The 20,668-nt window shown below is 33.6% G+C and overlaps 1 protein-coding gene across 1 annotated transcript in view; it reads right to left on the bottom strand.

The window, feature by feature from the left end:
• Nucleotides 1-20,668, bottom strand: part of LOC116160359 (mucin-5AC-like) — a 32,143-nt gene that overhangs the window by 6,315 nt on the left and 5,160 nt on the right. The window contains exon 2 of the mRNA XM_031473547.1: nucleotides 5,425-5,466. Within this exon, the coding sequence (XP_031329407.1) occupies nucleotides 5,425-5,458 (34 nt within the window). The 5' untranslated portion in view covers nucleotides 5,459-5,466. The remainder of the gene's footprint in view (nucleotides 1-5,424; nucleotides 5,467-20,668) is intronic.

The raw sequence follows: 20,668 nt of genomic DNA, 5'->3' as shown, positions 1-20,668 counted from the left end.
CATTATTGGTAATGGCAGAATCCAACTCCGAAACATGTTCTGCTGCCGTTATTCACAGTCCCTATAGTCCTCTCCAAATTCCCCCACAGTTTAGGCATTGAATAAAAACACTATAAGAAGCCTAACCCCGTGGAAATAAAGCGCGACAGAGTTTGAACTGAGAATATAATGGGAACACTGTCAATAGAGTCGATTCTTGAACTGAGAAGAATGAGAATTTGCTTTCCTCCTATTTACCGCAAAGAGAGTTCGCCACAACCAATGCGGGTGCAAGGGGATTTGTGAGATTTGTCGCGCTTTCTTCCATAAGCGTTAGGCTTCTTATAGTGTTTTTATTCAATGGTTTAGGTCAATCGCCGCTCTATCCGTGGTGCTTTCACATGTATCGAACATATGTAGCTGTTGACTTTTTGCATTCATCTGCCTTCTTTGCAGGCCCCATTACTATACATATTTCGTTTTTTGTGGTGGTCTTGCGTCAGCTGGCATCTGCTTAGTTTTCATACCTATGGTCGATCCTATTAATACCTTATCATTCAAGGGAAGTTAGATGCTTCGTTAAAAACTTATCGATTAAATCACTTTCCATTGCTGCTATTGACACGGTTAAATTTGGAGAATTAAGCCCCAGTTGCACCAACAAAATTAAGCCTTCCTTAAAGTTAAGTCGAACTTAAAATCTATGGCAACGATTATCGTTGCAATGGTATTTAAGTTATGCCTAACTTTAAGGGATACTTAATTTTGACGGTGCAATTGGCCCTAAGAGGTTTGACAAGAACAGCTGTCCATAGGGGTGGCCGATATGCTAATTTACATAGTCGGTCTCCAAATCTCGGAAAATAGTACGAATTCAGGCGTTCCTGTTCCGATTTTCCGCTTTCTTCACGTAATTCTTTTCGCATTTCTGTAACCTACTGACGTATACTACCACCTCCTTCACGTAAGTCACCATCCATTTCACATAAATTATTTATATTATATATGCATTATCTTCATTATCGGAAAGTGAAACTAGTGATCCGCCTTTAATTTCCCTAAACAAGAATCGAAGACTTTGTTCCATGGGGAACTCCTTTTCGCTGTCATAACTAAAGTATGAGAAAGCACTTTCTTAAAGGTTTCTAATAATGTATAATGTATAAGTAAGCTTAAACAGCGCAGGAAAAATCATGAACTGTTTTTTTTTGTATTCGTCTCTCCATACATTCCACTTTCTAATTGGATGTATGAAGTGAGCAACATGTAGTCTTACAAAGCACAGCGGGAAAGATAAGCGCCCATGACGTATGTGACAATAGTATATTGGAAGACAAGTGTTACAATGCGACCTATTGTAATACGACTATCTAAGATAGGAGTATTACAATAAAGCATTGTAACACGTGTTTTTCATACTATTTTTTCTATTTCGGGGCTTTAATTTAATTAAAAAGTAATTATCAAAAACTACAAGAAACTTTAGAATCAATATGTCTTAAGTTGGCAACACCATTTACGTTGACAAATTTTAAGTTGGCAGCGTAGATAAACACAACACTGACATTTGGAAACTTGAAATTCCGTGAATGTGTAATTTTTTACTCGTAGATAAATTTATTTATGGTGGATGTGTAAACTGCTGATTTGGAATATATTACGTTCTTCGTGTACCAAAAATCAAGGAAAACACATAAATTTTACGTACGTAATTTGATTTCACATCTGATGATTTGACGTTGACGTCTTGGCGAACTGCCAACTTAGAGATGAAAAGTTACCAAAAACAATGTTACAATGGAACTCATTGAAACACTGTTTTTGCCGAAAACAGTTGCACAAAATTCTCATTGTAACACAGAAATAGAAAAAATCTGTTGTGCAATGTCAGGATTTACGCGACTATTTATAGTCCAGTGAAATTAGCTTTAAAAGTAGTATCTAGTAGTATCTAGTAGTAGTAACTGGATGTTGTAATTTCACTCAATGAAACCAAGCGCCCGATGTAAAAGAATCCGCTGAATCCGAAAATCATAGTCCTCCTGGCCGGAAACGCCCGGAACCAATTGTCATTAACAAAAAACGAAGAAAGAAAATGAGAAAATGTCGTGTTGTTTCGCATTTGACTTCGAATAATATCTCGTTAACTATTGCTCTTGAGGGAAAGAATGAATAAAAATGAATTTGTTTAGAATTTTCTATAAGATACGGTTGGTCCGGAACGCTCATTTTCAATTGTTATTGTTTTTTATGGAAAACTGTGAAAAACTAATTTCTAAAATTAACATTTTGTTATTACCAAGTAAAGTTCATCCGATCCTTTTGAAAATCCTGTATCTTATAGAAAATTTTATTCTAAACAAGTTAATTTCTATTCAGTCTTTCCCTCAGAGCAATAGTTAACGAGATATTCGAAGTCAAATGTGGACAAACACGACATTTCTCATTCTTTCTTCGTTTTTTGTTAGTAACAATTAGTTCCGGGCGTTTCCGGCCAGGGGGACTATGATTTTCGGATTCAGCGGATTTTTTTTACATAGGGTACGCTTGGTTTCGTTGAGTGAAGTGACAACATCCAGCCCAAACGGTAATTTGACTGAACTATTAGACAAATGTTTTTATATCCGCCGCTTTTAAATATCCTGATGAGCCATTTACTCACGGTATTTTGGCGACTAAACTCCCTGTTACAGAATGTTTCTTGAATTATTTGATCTTCATTCCAATTTTACCTTCTATCCCTCTACTGGTCTATAGACAGTATCAGGCATTAGCACCACATTCTCGACAGTAAGCACTTATTAGCATTGATATTAGGATGTATTCTTTACAAAATAGTTCATTTGATGACACTGTACTTCTTCGGAAAGTATAAGGGTACGGTATTCTATTTTGAATCCATACTGCATAATTTCTCGATCCCGCATATTGCGTTGGCGACGTACGACCGTAAGGTCCTACAGAAATCTACAGAGAAATCCGTTCAAAAGAACAAACAAAAATGCACGTTGCATTTATTTATTACTTGCACATTATGCGTTTGAATTAATTGTTTTAGTGACAAATTAAGTGTCAACAATAATTATGGCACTATACATTTATTTAATATACGACAGTATTTAATTGCTGTAGATAGGTTTCTCTTTTTGTCTGAGCATTTTACACATGGTTCCTTGAACTTGGCAAAGAAACTTTTATCTGTCTTTATTTAATGTTTTCACTATCTCGCGAATTTGAGTAAGTGAGAATAATAAAATGTTGGTTGTTTAGCATAAGTTCTATCGGATATGCTATTGCTGATTTAATATAAAATCTCTCCTACTGTTCAAATCTTCCTTTTTAATTTACCTAATAATCAAACAATGATGAATAATCATGTAACTTTTAATTTAATTTTAATTTAACTATTGTGTTCGCTACATTACATTCAATATGTAACGCAATTGTTCATAATGTAAAAAAATGAATGTGAATGAAGTAGATATTCAAAATGGTCACCGCGAACGTCTTGGCAACTTTTTAATCTTGAATCAAAGCGTCTTCTAACTTTCGGTAATCAGATGATGTTATTTTTCTATGTTAACTTTTGCAATAAATTTAAAAACAATAACTGTTTTGGATATAGAATGTAGAGACCTTTCAATCGGCATATCACAAGCTCATACTTCCCAGTTAAAAAGTTGGAGGTTGTAACTGTCACTCAAAGAGGTTGAGCGCAGGGATCACTTTTGAGGAATGTCAATGTATAGTTTACTAAATGTGTACAAGGTGGTTCAAATTCAGGGCTCACCATTGGGATCTCCGCTACGGTGAGAGATACAATGTAGGTTATGGGGGCAAAGTTGCTTTTGTGACTAAAAAACGGTTGGTAAATTTTAAAAAAATCTTCTAAAATAACTAAGATATCACCGAATAACTTCCATAGCTTAAATGGTCGGAAATAGATGGTTCCCGTGTTAGCACCTTCTCTATTTTTTTTCGGAGAATCATATTTTCTTTTATTATTTACCACTCTACATATTCTGTAAATATGTTTGTCCATAACAAACAAAAACATACATACATAAGTAACATACGACATAGAACAATTCAAGAGGACATTAACTCAGTAATTAAGCGGTGTATCAAAAATAAACTAAAACTAAATATCAATAATATCAAAAGTCCTTACTTTTTGACTATAAGATGAATGGAAAGATCTTACTAAGAGTCACCTCCGTTAAGGACCTGAGCGTGTTTTTCAATCTTAGGTACACATTGAATACCTAACAAATGAGTGTTACTAACTTCTTGGTTTCGTTATCAGAAATACACTCAATTTCACGAATATAGGTACAGACAATGCTAACCCTATATAATGCGTTTATTAGATCCAAGCTTGAGTATGCTGCATGTATCTGGTCTCCTCAAACTCTCAAATACATCCGAGTAATGTTTTTTAGGTCAACCCAAAATTATCCACATTTGATCTCTTACGGTACCCAGCTTAATTACTTAAATAGTACTTTCGGCTTAAATATAACGAAGTTAGAAACCCGACGGTACATTGCCTCCACAATTTTTGTCTTCAAAATTTTACACAATTTGTTAAACTCTTCCGAATTACTTCAAGAAATTAAGCTTAAAGTACCATTTGTTAAGCTAGGCAAAATAATACTATTTTTGCAGTTAACAACACAACTTCCCCACTTATTACTTACTCTTGATCACTTTAAATAAGTTGTCCTCAGTTAATGATATCGACTTTTTTCACGATCCCCCAAATTCGATAATAAATCAAATCAGATCTTAAGTCCTAATGTTTGTTCAGAGCCCCAGTGCCATGTAATTGGAATTTTTATTCTGCATGGTTTCTGGTTAAACAAATAAATAAATAAATAAATAACTGTACTACACAATACAATGAGTTTCTGTTTACATATACAAAGAATGTAAAACTTTTGATTTTGAAATTTTTCTAGTAAATTTATGTAAAACTATAGTGTGGCACATCATTATTTCTCTTCTCATTCCGTAAAAATTGAATATGGTGCCCATAAGAAATAAAAAAGTAATAGCCTGTAGCGTCTACCGCTAGCGTGCAATGGAAATTCTGACAACAGATTCAGATTCGTCGAAAAAAAGTGCCCATTAAAAATGCTAACGGGAACCGTACATTTTCGACCGTTTAAGCTAGGGCAAATGTAAACGGAATTTGACATTTTCCGTTTTTCGGTGGTACTCAGTTATTGTCAAAGATTATTCAAAAATTATAAACGATTATTTAGTCACAAAAAGGGGCGAATTTGACCCATTGAACTTCCACTGTAGGTATCTCTCACTGTTGCGGAGATCCCAATGGTGAGCCACGAATTTGAACCACCCTGTAGATTTTGTTAGAAGTTGGTGGCATTCAATAAAGGGGATTAATTTGTTTGTTGGGAAAATAAAGCAAAATATACGTACATAGCCTTACTGGATTCCATCTCACCGGTGGCATGATGACACCTGAAATAAGAAGAAAATGTTTATGATTGCTTAAAGAACGTTTGCATAACACACAAATAACTAGAACGTTAATTATGAAATACGGTTAAAATGTCGAATTTAAACGTTCTAATTTCTTCCTTATACCAAAAACTCCTTGGCATATGGCATGCGCTGATCCTTCAAAAAGGACTCGTTACAGGTGGAGAAATCGGTTATTAGGTTTCAATTAGTTTTAATGATTCATATAGGCGTACTGTTTTATTTGTATAGACGTTTAATTAAAAACTTTCACTGGGATTATAGTCCCGGTGTCTCTGCCAATTAGAAAAATCAAAACGGCGTCATGTGCATATTGTAGGTGTTAAAGAAATTTACGAATAGATATTACTTGCGGTTTTGTTAAGGTTAAAAGAAAGCAGTTATTAGCCTTGACCTAGTCGGTCGGTGCAGTAAAACATGACAAGCATTAATCCATGGATCGGCAACGCAGAAAGCGATCAACGAATCTCAATATCAATTCAACCAATTAATGCATGCTTGAATTAGGTGTTTAATTAGATTACGACATTTAGTATTTTTAGATTGTTTGAAATACTTCTAATTTTAGATGGTAACTATATTCAAAATACTAATTGTCACTATTTATTTTCAAATTCATTTTCTATATTTGCCATTAACGCCAGTGTAAAATATACAAGCCCATGGTAGAGAGGGGGCGACTTTTCTTGAGGGTGCATATTCCGAGTTTTTTGAGAGAATCTTCTAGGGGAAACTTCTATGTGTCAATATTCTGGCCAGTTTGGTCTAATGGTGGAGGATGACACATTACTAGCAACACACATATCATTTCAAAAACGGTGACATCTTTTTCAATGATTTCGTGGAAGTGAGGTGCTATTTTCTTGATGGCAACAAGATTTTTACGATTTCACCATATTAGAAAGTGATTAGTTTTATTGAGTATCATTTATGACGTTTTCAGTACCGTAACGGTAGCTCCCAGAAGGGATAGCGTAGATTTTTTCGAAGTTATATACATAATATGTTAGTTTGGGAAATTACTGTTTGTTTTTTTTTCTCTACACCCCTGTGGCGGAACGGGGAAAGAATACTTCTATTTTTCTTCGTTTCTTACTAAGAAAGTTATACTAGTAAAAAATCAATTTTTTCATGTACCATCATTTTACATTTATTCCGTTTATTAACGAGTCTCGAGATCCTTTATAATTTTGTATTGCTGTCTGTCTGCTAGTTTGCCTGTCTGTCCGTGTGTAAGATTTTTACGCAACCTATCGTCATCAATAAAAACGCTAATTAAAGAAAATAATTCCAGCTTTTGTAACGAAGGACCGTTGCAGGTGCTGTAAGGTAAAATACCAATAACTTGCAGATTTTCCTCCCCTTTGGTAAAATTTTATCTGCTTGTTTCCGTTGGGATTCGTGTCATACCGTAGCAATTTATAGGCACATAGGACGATTCAAACCCTAGACGGCTCATACCCAGTATGATTCATACTTACATGATTCATACCCACGAATATTCGTACCTAGGACATTAATGATCGCCTTCCTCCGGGATGCTTATATCCAATGCCCTTAAGTGTTAGACTGTACAGTGTCACGTCACAGTCACGTTTTACCATTCATCTATTATTTTAAGAGAAGTTGCTAAATTTAAAGCTGAATATTTAATAAAATACCTACACTTTTGCGCTCTTTTAGTTACATTAATAAAACACATTTTAAAGAGGAATTTAAATATATAATATGGTAGATATTACTTTGACGGCAGAATGCGGAAAATTGTATTTTGGGATGTTTCAAACTTCAACAGATGATTATGTTATAAATCATATAATCATAAACTATGATTTTGATTAAATAGTAAGGCAGCAGTCAGTTGTTTTTATTTCAGAAAACAAATGAGTAACGAAAAACGATTGAATTTCTTCAAATAGCAATGTAGCCTTTCATTAGACTCGTTTGATAGATTTTTATCTCTTTTCAATGGCGTAACATGTTAGCGCCCTTATACAAGAAATTGCATGTTTTTCACGTGATATGTAGGTTAGGTTACTGCCTTGCAGCTCATGGCAAACGTTTTGAACATTTGTTGTGATGAAAACAATTTTACTGTTGACACGTTCATTTGTTTTATTTTTATGAAGGACATCTAGATTAATGTTATTTGATGTAATTATTTAATAAAGAGTTTTCTTTCTTAATAATATTAATGACGCTATTCAACCAATATGTAGGTACATTTTCTTGGATCTTAGGTAATTATAATTAATTTGAATTTGAATTTTGAAATCCAAAGCAAAGTTCAGATAGGTCACACATCCTGCTCTTGCACTTAACCTTGTCCAGTAAGTTGTGGAAACTTATTTCTACGGTATTCCGGATGATTTTGTATGAACCTTTTACGCGATTTCTACGGGTGCATATTTTACTACTGTCAAACTGATCAATTGATTCTTTAACGAAAAGATTCATCCCACGTATAAGGTATAGAATTGATTGCCAATTGTTAAAGACAATTCATAAAAGATATCGCTCATACTTTAAAATCATCCTCGTCTACTGGTATCAATTTACAATTTTTTTCGTGATACGGGTTACGGGTTGCAACCACATGTCGTGGTATGTCTACTCTGATCAGTGTGACTGGGTTACCGATTTAATGATTTATTTTTCTTATTGTGAACAACATTCTATTTTCTAAATGACATGCAATGTTATTTTGCTTGTCTCACAAACTCTCAAAAAGATTATAAGAATGAAGTAGGAGCTATCAAAACACTGCTTGAATAAGTTTTTACTTTCATGCAAGAAGCGAATCCCTATACAATTCAATTAATCCAGTGAAACTAAGGAAATTGTCATCAGATTAAAAGCATAATTAACTAATCTCCCATTTAATTCAACAACTTAATTAAAATGTAGCAGATATAAACTGCAAAATAATAGAAAGTAAAAACTGAAACTACCTACTGTTCGTGCAGATGAATTGAGGTGTATTACTTTCTTGGCATTGGTGTGATGATGTGCCACTTATTTTGTTTTATCGAGTGTACAATCTTAAATGTTATATGTTTCGCTACAAGTGTTTGTTCTTTACATAATGATCCTTGCTGAAGGTCAAACTCTATTGTTTGCCACTGAATTTTGTTTGCGTGAGTCGTAGATTGGGTATTGCCATTTGTACATAGTTTGCGAAAATATTTGGAAATGCTTCACATATAAAACTTAAAAACATCCCTGCATTTTCTTCCATAGATTTTGTAACAGTTGCAGTTTTTGATCTAATGTACTTCATCACTGCATGTTACACATTTAATACATAAGATCAGTGGCGGATTTACATATAGGCACACCAGGCACTTGCCTAGGGGTGGCAGCTTTAGAGGGCGGCATTTTTTGCACTATATTTATTTTAGGTAACATTTTAAGTTTTAAAATCCCCTAACAAGTTACAAATGGCAAAAATCTTTAATTAAAATTATGAAATAAATTGGAATTGGTAGATAGTTTAAACAAACTGTAACTGTAAGAACAATAATCGACAGACGACAATGCAAATTTTGACGTGTGTGAAAACTTAATCTTAGGCATTGTTTAAATAGGTATGCTGTACTTCTTTTCAATCAAATCGCAAATGTCAGAGGTGTTCGCGCATTAAACGTTTTTCCTCGTAGGTACATGTATTTTATCATAAGCAGGGGTTGTTGAAAGGTTGAATTCTATGAGAAGTAGTGTGTAATACTATTACTTATTCAATGGTAATACATATTTAAATCTGTGGTAATACTTCCTTACTAATTTAAACGTATGTTCCTTTTTTCCACAAGATACATACGATTACTCAATCATCTCTGTAATTTTTCCTCATTTTATAGCCCGGTATAGGTACTCAAATTATAAATTCTATTTGTGAGATACCATCTAGGATACCATTCTGTAATGAAAAAAACTAATGAAGATATACGCGGCTTATAAAAAGGTGGACTCTTGATTTGCAGTTTAATTAACTCAGCCCACCGTTTTTTACCGGAAGTAAGTACTTTTTGGTTAAATAATGATTATTGGTTGCATCATGACTGTCAACCTTCAAGACTACCTTTACGCGTTTTTAATCGATGACAATCTTTTTTTAACTATTAGGTGGGTTGGTGTTTGCTGGAAAAAATACATACCATTAAATCAAATTTTACCTTAACAGCTATGAAATATGTACATATATTTACAGCGTGTTAACAAATTTATCCGGTTTTGATACAGGAAATCAGATTAACATGAAATCAAGTACCTGCACCTTTCTTGAAGAGATTTAAAAATTTGAAAGTAAGGATAAATAAGTACTTGTATAGGTGGGACCATTAAGTGCACTTTAATGTTTTAGTGCTGGCTACAGCGTATTTCTCACACGTTTTTTGAGGCTGTATTTTTTTTATCGCTGATAGATTTACGTTTATTAGGAAATGCCTATATAGGAATTGAACTGCCATACAATATACAATAATATTCACTTTGTGAATAGTTTAAGACTTTAAGATATATGTCATATTACGCAGTTTTTGTCTGTACTAATAATCCAGTTAAACTGTATTTTTACCAGGAAAGTTGTGGGGTAGTTTTGATTTCTTTGATTCTATATGTTTTTTGGGGTGCTGAACCCGAATCTGAGGTTTGTTAACAAAATTTCATGACGCAACATTGAAAAAAATACAAAAAGAGCTGAAAAAGATTTTTTTAGGAGTTTTGTGCTTACAACTCGAAAACTATCAACTTTTCGAAAATAACCTTCCTATTCAAAATTAAAGTACATAAAATTTCCTACAGATTCCACTATTTAGTTTTTTCCTCGATGAACCGTTCGGGGTTAAGCCCCAGTTGAAAATTGGCGTATTTCGGCTGTATCCACAAAACATAGTTTTTTCGCACTAAGGGTTGTCAATAAGTGAATTCCTTGCATTTACCTACTATTATTTGAATCTTATATCTAAGGGTGCTTTGTTCTCATTTACATAATGTTCAAGGTGTTTATTGTAGTCCAGAATTGTATGAAAAGTTAATTTCTAACGAAAAACAGTATATGATATTATTATATTATTTATATCTAATATATAATACTTATACTGTGCTATCTAAAACTATTCCCGCTCTCTTCCGAACCAGATAAAGAAATCACAAGACCCTACCGTAGAATGTTTGGATAATTATTGTTGAATTTGGGGAAGTGGCGCTGTGGTCATTATTAATTCAAAAAATTCAAATGGCAAAAGGGGAATTTTGATTTCCTATTCAACGGCATTATCCCTCTTGCCCCGGTGTTCTGAAGATTGACGTACTCCTGAGAGTGGGGTAACGCAGTCACCCCAGCTTAAATTTGTCTGTTAATAACAGAACCCGATTTATTTCTTCTCTGTTTACATGTTAACGAGCGACAAAAAGCGAGTTCATGATTTTGGACTGTCCGTCCGTCTATCTGTGTCACTTTGTGCGCTTGTGTATGTATATGTTTTGGAAAAGGGCCTCGAGACTGCAAACGCAAATACATGGCGACGTAATGGGCCCTGGCTCATCTGTGAAGGAGTGGGAGGGTTTTATACCAGACGGAACAGTTATAAAAAAATTTTTAGGAGACCGGTAGACAATGAAAAACGGATTTATATTTGCACAGAATAATAATAAAATAATAATAAAAGATGAGTATTTGCGGATACAGCCGAAATACGCCAATTTTCAACTGACGTTTGAGCCCGAACGGTTCATCGAGGAAAAAACTAAATAGTGGAGTCTGTAGGAATTGAATTAATCGTTGAGCTGCCGTAAAGATCACGTCATGACAGCGACTTTTTAGACTCACACTTCTGTGACCTCAAGGAGTTAAAAATTTGCGCCGAACTATCCGTTAGTTCCAAGTAGAATAGTGAATAACCGAATCAAAAGTACCGCAATTAGTCATTTCGCGTATATTGTGCAAATACAGTGGAAAGAAACTTTTTCGGTACAATTTCGAACAATTATTGTTCATTTAGAACAGATTTAAGGTGACCGCCAAAAGTAAGGAAGGTACAACATTTAAAAATAACAAGGAAATGCGTATACCAGGAAATAAACTGCATTTAAGTGCATGATTGGCAAGGTTGTCGTATTCAGCATTTCCTGTACCTACTAACATAGTTAAGGTTAAGGAGACAAATCTGTGATATAAATAGCATGTAATGTAATTCTTACAATAATATTATCAGTCAACAAGTCGAACTGTCAGTAACGTGCCCGGTTTGTATTATAATATAATCCTTGACTAAATTTACGTTTGTGTAAGTTTGCTTGGGTGTACGTTATGATTTACGACGCTAACGCTACATTGGATTCGTCGTGCCGGATGGTGTACATTAGGCCTTACAACCCCAATTGGTGCTTCGAGACGTTCAACGAATCGAGCCAATCGATCTCTACGAGTTCAAGGATCAGTGCTATTGGATATGAGCCGTGTTCCCGTATGCGAGCCAAAAAATTCTCCACTGAAAATCTCATTCTTAGATTCCCTTTTTCGATGCAGACCATATTGCTATGAATTTTTAAATACTTGAGGGGTTGATTTCACCCTGTGTTTCACCCTCTTGCATGTCTATATAAGGTCGAACATAGTTGTTTCGCGTTGAAGTAACTTTAGTTAATTCTGAATGTCTTCATGCGATGAACACCTTTGCTATAAATATTGAATGCTTAGGGGTTGACATCATTGGGTACTTTTTGAATCTTTGAGTAAAGCATTGACGGCCGGTTGCAAGAAAGCGAATTATAATCAAAATCTTACATTATTTGCCAAATCTGAGTTTAAACAAAAATTCTGACATTTGATTGGCTGCCTACTGCAATATAAAGCCAATCAAATATCTTAATACCGGATTAAACAATAATCTTGGATTACTTTTTTTGTGCAACTGGCCGTTAAATAAATAGTCTTTTATTTCAATGGAGTAAAGCGTATTATTAAAAAAAGCGGCATTAGCCAATAAATTCATAAATTAAGTACTTAGTTTAGCACCGGCTGGTGTAATGCATGTTAATGCATGTAAGTACGTGATTGTATGACAGTTGAACTGACTATTCGTTAAAAAATGAAAGAAAGTTTTAAAAACTCATTTATATAGGTAATGCTTTATTAAATAGTATTAAATTTGTTTAAGAGTCGAAGTGCAAAACTAAATTACAGTGCGCCGACAGACTTCTTCAGCAGAGATCCATTTACAACAATTTTTACAATTTAAATTACTTAATGGATAATAATCGTAGCTAATTTATTCGTTGTGTGCCCGAATAGTAATCGGAGCACAAAGATACTCGTATACCATAAAATTGTTTCCATATTTCCCATCCTAAGTATCGCGGGTTGGTATTGGGCAAAAGTGTGACAAAGTGAAAATCTTCCGCTCTAAATTATGCGGAAAAATTCAGGGTCGATATGTAATATGAATACAAATTGTCCGTTAAATAGTGCACAATAAAATAATTTCGATTTCACACCGGCTTTCATAGTTCATCGTAGATTGTGTACGCTTTCTATGATGAAGCACAAAATGAGATTAATAATTTCACAACGGTAGGTAAAACTAAAGGTAGATCGATTTGTTTATATAAAACGCCTTCCGTAATCGTTATACAGCGTACGCGTATACAATCCAAGTAGATCGTAACTGAAATAATTACAGGAACAAATTATTTACACGGAAAGATAATGTCAAGAGTATTTAATTGTTTGCAACTATAGCTTTGTTAATTACATTTCGAGCATCGAGGATTTCCTTTTCTAAAAATTATAAGAGCTGCGCTTACATTTAGGATATCATGATCGGTTAACTAACCACAATTAGCAATTTGAAAGACAAAAAGATTAAATAGGAGGATTATTTTTGTGCAACTGACAAATTCAATTTGTAACTCACGGTTATTATACGACAATAATAATTTTACCTTTGTTATGCAAATGGAACAACCGGAACAAGTGTGTTCATTGAACCTAACAAATACAAAACAAAAACCAAGAACATGATTATAACGTTTCTGTGGTAATATTCTAATATTTTCTAATATTTAATATAAATTAGGGCTTAGCTTAGATTATGTATCTTATTTTTATTGATTTCCATAAATTGAAATTTATGTCAGATTCAAGTGATTGCGAAAAAGGCACACCTTCGGACGTCTAGCAACGTGTATTGGATCTGCTGAAATGCTACTGATGACATAAAATGTACTTCCGACGTGAATTTTCTAAATTTTGGTTCTGTTCAGTTTTGCAAATTGAGATGATTGGAATTTTTTTAAAGCATTACTGAAATTGGCGAAAGGGGTGTTGTGATATAGGTTTCACGAATAATATGATTACGCTAATAAAAATATCTAATTAGGAAAAAAATAGAGAAATTTTTATTTTATCATATGTTCATTATTTTTACACCGTATCTATACATAAATTAATTTTCTTTAAGTTAATAGTACACAATTTAAACGTTGTCACAATTAAGAACGATTGTGACCTAAATGATCATTGATTTTTTAATAACCCACATACCACGCACTTTTGTTTTCTATACGAACGCATGTAACACGTACAATACACTTTTCTTAATTAAAAAACAATTGTAGCAGTAAACAAATAAAATAGGCACACTTTCATTTCCATTTATAACGTTCACTGCCAATACCGACATCAATTTAGTAATCGCTTGCCCATTTTGTTTAAACGCGCCATTTGCGTATCCTGTTTAAATCATTTTTCGTACTTAACTTAAATATTAATTCAAGTTCAATGAAGTGGTATAGAACTCATTAACCCCTTTTTATTCATTAAAACCGCGGCAAATGCACGTTAAACATAAATTACTATTGAAAGTAATAAACTTAATTTCTGCACGGTGTATTTTTAACAGAACGAAAGTAAATCTCTGAACTAGAAGTTAACCAGGTCAGAATTTAGGTGTTACGTAACAGAAGGTAGAGTACCTACCCACCTACCTACCTCAAGCAACAAAATGCGCCAATACGAAAGATTTATATATTCTGTGTTAATGGGATAATTTATTACCATATTATTAACTTTAACTAACTGCTTTTTTACATTTATAGTAATTTTATTACTCTCTGGTTTCGTTTTCTAACTTCTAATGCTAATTTTAAGAGCTCTATTTCGATTTACGAAACATTCATTCATCACTTTAATTAAATGCTACGCTGAAATTTTAGACAACCAATTCGTTTTGGACCAGCGCCCTCCTACTTAACAATGTCCTTTAATTCTTATTTCAAGTGGTACTAGAAGGATGGCAATTAGATCACTAAATATCTTCAAAAACACCTATTTCTTGCATAATATATCGCGAAGTTACCACGTGAACTACATAAACTTATACAACGATCTCTAAATCGAAGATTATGGAAAGGATAACAAACGGTCAATAGAATAACCTAAAAAAGGCTATCATACCTATATTTTAAGTTAAGATATGGGTGTACCACAAGCAAGCGGTTATTTTGGATTTGAGAACATTAATCATTTTTCATTTGTACTACCAATATGCTAACATACAATTCTGTACATTTTTTACATAATCAACGTAATAGCACAGATTTATCTGTGGTAATAGCAATAGTAATGAGCGATATCTAGACGGTCACAGAATGTAAATTAATGAAGCTGTGAGATTTTTGTAAGGATCAGGTAATTGTGGCAAAGCTTAAAATAATTCCGTCAATGTACTAAATTTTGTGGATGCGACTGTAACATTCGACTATTTATCAATATAAATAAATAGAAAAATGAGTTCAGTGCATTTAAGAATAATAATCATATGAAACTGGAACACCGTTTTATTTTGAAATAGCAACTGCATATTTTAAATTTGGAAAAATAATTGCATGTGAAATAAATATAACTCTTAGATATTACCATTGAATAAAAACCACAATTCAATGATATTACCATTGAATAAAAACCACAATTCAATGATATTACCATTGAATAAATTTATTCAATGATTTGCTTTAATATGTAAAAAAAAGGAACCACAATTGTTTATTGTTTCTAAAACGATCGATTTCGGGTTTAACCACCCATCATCAGGCTATGCTAAAAGTATATCACATGAATTTGATGAACACAGAATTAAAATTATTACCGTCAATTTAATAATTTTAATTCTGTACTCATCAAATTCATGTGATATACTTTTAGCATAGCCTGATGATGGGTGGTTAAACCCGAAATCGATCGCTTTAGAAACAATAAACAATTGTGGTTCCTTTTTTTACATATTAAAGCAAATCTCAACGAACCCCAAAATGGAGAATTACATTACAAAAATTATTCAATGATATTACCATTGAATATTCATATATAATACCATAAGTAGTCGAAGTATTGTCGAATATTTTTGAGGTGCTGTCACGAATGCTAGCATGAGTGGAGCAGCAGCTCAAAAATAATCTACAAATACTTCGACTACGAATGGTATTCGGAGGACTATTCAATGAATCAAAAGAAAAATTAAGCATAATTACCCACGCGAATGTATTTCCATGACAACAATAAACGTCAAAATAAATTATGGAAGTTGCTTTTTATTTTGCTATTGATTCTATTCGAACTTTTGTGCTCCAAGCTAATTCGTTATGAGTGATTAAATTAAAAGATGTGGTGATAAGTCGGTTGTCGAAATTGATTAACAAACTAAGAAGAATGTTCCGGTTAATACGACAAAATTTCGCGTCATTTCACTGGTGGAAGTTTGACAAATGTCATTGAATAATCGCATTGAATTGTCGCTGAAATACCACACGTGAAATTATCACTTATAATTGCACAAGAGGTTTGTATTTTACCGAGTAAATTTGGGTTGTTTAGGTAATGAAAATCTGTTACCTAGTAATTAGACGAGAAAAACTGTCAACTAATAAAAATGCGACACCGCAGGTGGAGCATTTTTAGGTTGACAGTTTTTCGAGTCCAATTGCTAAAAGGAAACAGATTTGAATTGCCACAACCCAAATTTACTCGGTTTAAATACAAACCTCGAGTGTAATTCGGCGGGACAATTTAACGAACAAGAAATTCACCAAATTAATCAATTATTGACAGACGTCAAACTAGTCATATGGGAAAGGATAATGCGATTATTGGTTCGAAAATGAATAAGTGAAAAAACCACTAGTGCATTTGTCGCTGGAAAAGTTGCAGGTAACTTTTGCCGCTGTCAAGGTGACAATTGCACTGCGGCTTATGCGATTTTTTATACATGAGTTGAATTGTCGCTGAAATACCACACGTGCAATTATCACTATAATTCGTTCCCATTGGCGCAGCAATTTGAAATCGAGACATTTCACTGGTTGAAATGTGACAAATGTTAGATGAATTGAATAGTCAATGATATTACTAAGAAGTAGATATGTATACTTTAGATACTTTAGATAACCATAGTGCAAAGAATAGACTTTATTCTACGCTATAACTGTCCTTAGAATTTGAAGTATACACTGTCGTGAAATTTACACTGAAATTGTATTAAAATTGTCCAAATAAACGGTGTTACAGATAAGTATGTAAAAAAATGGTGGTAAAGAGGACCAAAACAAGCACTTTTTCCAAATAAACCGAGCGTCCAACGTGTTTCGTTTGGTAACGACCCCCTCAACAAAGTGGTGAATTCTTCTTTAATTTTGTTCTCAGCAACCATATAAGAGTTACAAAGACTGGAGACACGTCTTTGAATAGGTTTTGGAGTATTCCCTTTACAATTTTTTTTTCAAAATTTCTACCACGGAAGGGCGAATCACACTAAATGGGGGTGCGATTTCGACGAAATTTGGTATCGGGGTTTTTTTTGAAAATGAAAATCGCGAATCTGAAATTAGTTTTGAAAACTCGAAAAAAATACACTGCAATTCTTGGCCGGACAACGAAAATGGACCGAATTTCACGAAATTTGTTGTGTACATACTTCATGAGTTATGGAACAAAATTGTCGAACAGTTTTATTAAAATCACTTTCCAAGTAAAAGTTGAAGATTGGTCCTTCGGGTCAAAAAATGTATCCCGCTAACATTGAATAATAAATCTTTATTCAATGCCGCTAACTAACACAGTCATCTAATTTCGTATGTAGTTAGTTGAAAATGTTGAAAATAACAAACAATTCACGATTTAAGTCAATGTTATGATTAAATGTTATCTATTACAAAATTCGATATGTTGACCGTGGTATTGAAGTCTACAAATTCGATTCCAAGAGGATGTAGATTATGCGTGGCTGCGGGTGATGAGTAAGTGTAAAAATCGTAGGAAACCAGAATTTTTTTTCGCACTCCCAAATAGGAGTGGTAGCAATTTTGAAAAAAATTATGCAAAACCGGAAAAGACATACGCCGCAACCTATTGAAAGACGTGCCACCAGTCTTTGTAACTCTTATGGTTGCTGAGAAAAAAATTAAAGAAGAAAATTATACCACTTTTTGAGGTTGCTTCCCAAACCAAACATGTTAGGTCCTCGGTTTATTTGGAAAAAGTGCTTGTTTTGATCCCCTCTACCACCCAATTTTTTTGTTACATACTTATTTGTAACACCCTGCATTTATCTAAGATTTTTTTAAATTTCAAGTAACTTAGGGAGGATATGCTATGAGTGCATCGTACATACTGTTAAAACATTGTTCAAACAGCCCAGACCAGTGAGCGCATTGTTGGATTGATCACTATAAAAACCGAAAAACCTTTCCGCACAAAGTGCAAATAATAAAATATTTGTAAATAAGCATTATTTTATAAATCAAACCGTGCATAACCTTTCCTCATGCTTTTCTAATTTTATTTTATTATCTTCTATTGTAGCAATTTAGTTAATTAAATAAAGTGATTAAGATTCATATAATCATATTGCAAAGAGTAATAAGATTTCAAATATCAATCAGTACTTGAAACGTATACGCTTTGAAGGAGTCACGTTAAATGCGGGTAGTACTTTTTAATTCTTCGAAAATAACTCATTCTACACAGAGCCTTGTTAGATTAATTATTATTACATTTAGTAGCTATGCACTCGGACAATTTCCAATGTTTTAAGATAATTAATTAGTATATCCCACGCATACATATCTAAAAAATTGTAAATAAAATCACGTCTATTTTGAAACGTTTATGATATTTTTAACTAAGTAAATGGGTTCCCATTTGAGTAAAAGTAAAATGATGTTTCAATAAATTTTTATACAGGGTGTTTCTAAATATGCTGTCAATACGGAAATGTTGACTTATTTTAACTAAAAGTTCATGCAAACGTAGGTCCCCAAACTCTTCGTTACCGATCTACAGGGTGCTATAGTTCTACCGTGCACGTTACAATTTAAACCTTTAATTTATAAACATCTGCAAACACGATACAATTTTTAATGTGAACTATCAAAACTAAAAAAAAACAAGATATCGAAATAAAACCAGGGCCTACCGGACAATTTTAATAATCATACTTTCATTCAGCTAACTACGGGAAATTGATTTTTATTTTTTCTCGATGACTATCACAGATACGAAAAAATTACAAGAGACCAAAAAGTTTCTAAACAAATCAGAAATCAATTTCTTGTTTTACAATTTACCAGTGGCGCACCGAAAAAAGTTCAGAAGTAGAAAATGGAACATGGCCTTTGAAAAAATGACACTCTGTAGATTGTCACTACCATTGAAATATCCAATGATCTGTAAGGCTCTCGACGTAACCTATACACTTAAATTTGAGAAAAATATCTCAAATACTGCAGGAGATATAAAGACAAAACTAAAACATCTTGAAATTTGAACACCATGTAGATAAGTAATGAAGCGTTTGCAGACTTATGTTTATATGAACTTTTAGTCATAAAATAAGCCAATGAATTAGATGAATGTTTTTAAAATATCTAAGGCATTGGTACTTATTTAATATTATAACGGAGATAATTTGTACATTACGAGGGTCATCCTCTAAACCACCCTGAAGCCCGAAGGTGCAATTTTTTACTTTTCTTGTATTACCCCGGTTAGAATTTGCTTTAGTAAGAAGGTGTAGAGACGAAAAAGAAAGATTATATTACGTTCTGCATTAATGAAAAACGATTCATCCAGTGGCATATGCGTTAATTTAAATTTCTTTCTTAGACACCACAAGATCTAGTAGGATGGACGTTTACTTTTTGTAGATTTTGAGCATATCCTCTCAAATCAAAAATTGGAGTTTAGTAAGGTTTTTGTAAAAACTCCACAATGTTTTTTTCTTGTGACGTACTTGATGCAAATCGGCCTTTTCATATTGATGCAAATCTTTATTATTAGTTTGAAATAGTATGCGCTGGCACTTCTTCCGCCAAAAAAATGGAGCATCTGATTGTCTTAATCTGGGGTTGAATTACACTCTGTAAATTAGCCTCCTTTAGTTACTTCTACAACTCAGCTAATTGGAAAGCAAGCGGTGAGAAAGTGCCGATTCAGAAAATTTGAGGGTCAACCCCAGCCCCCAAAAACCGTTTAGGAATGGTCGAAAGAAAGTGAATAACCAACAGAAAATAAGCATTTCCATATTAAAAAACCATTCCGCCGGTGGGCGTTAAAAACTTACTGTGTAATTTAGAGAGGGGATTATTTTGCACAAAATAAATAAGCCGCGTTTTGTTAGTCGACCTAGTCAGACGTATGGTTCACAGAGAGTTCGCGTTTAGAGAGTCAATGCGAACAGATTTGCGATCTGGCAGTCACTCTGGTAAAAAGTCGGTCCATAAAAGATTCGCTTTCTGTGAGCACGGTTAGAGTGAAGAAGTTTTCGGAATAGAGTTTTAAAAAGCGGACAAATCGTTCCTCTATTATTCTGTTTGGTCGAGCGTAGAGGTTTAGATATCAAAAGTTAGTGAGCGCTGAATTAATGCTTGCTTCCCCAAAGGCCAGAGTAGTGATTGTTTCAAATTACGGAATATCTGTATATCTAACCGCACGAATTAAGATTCGTATCGTGCTGGCAGGCCTATTCGTTGCAGCCATACGAAACGACAACTTCCTGTCGTATTTGCGCAGGATAGTAACGTTGTGAAGTGTAATTAACTCATTTTTCCGTAAGGAAATGCAACAAAAAAAACTGTCATTAAACCAGTTAAAGCCAGGCAGTAAAGGTTCGTTGTTAAGGACGTTATC

The sequence above is a fragment of the Photinus pyralis genome, unplaced genomic scaffold (assembly GCF_008802855.1).
Source record: "Photinus pyralis isolate 1611_PpyrPB1 unplaced genomic scaffold, Ppyr1.3 Ppyr1.4_LG1, whole genome shotgun sequence".
NCBI lineage: Eukaryota > Metazoa > Arthropoda > Insecta > Coleoptera > Lampyridae > Photinus > Photinus pyralis.
The sequence above is the reverse complement of the archived record's forward strand: the minus strand, read 5'-3'. Positions and strand labels throughout refer to the sequence as shown.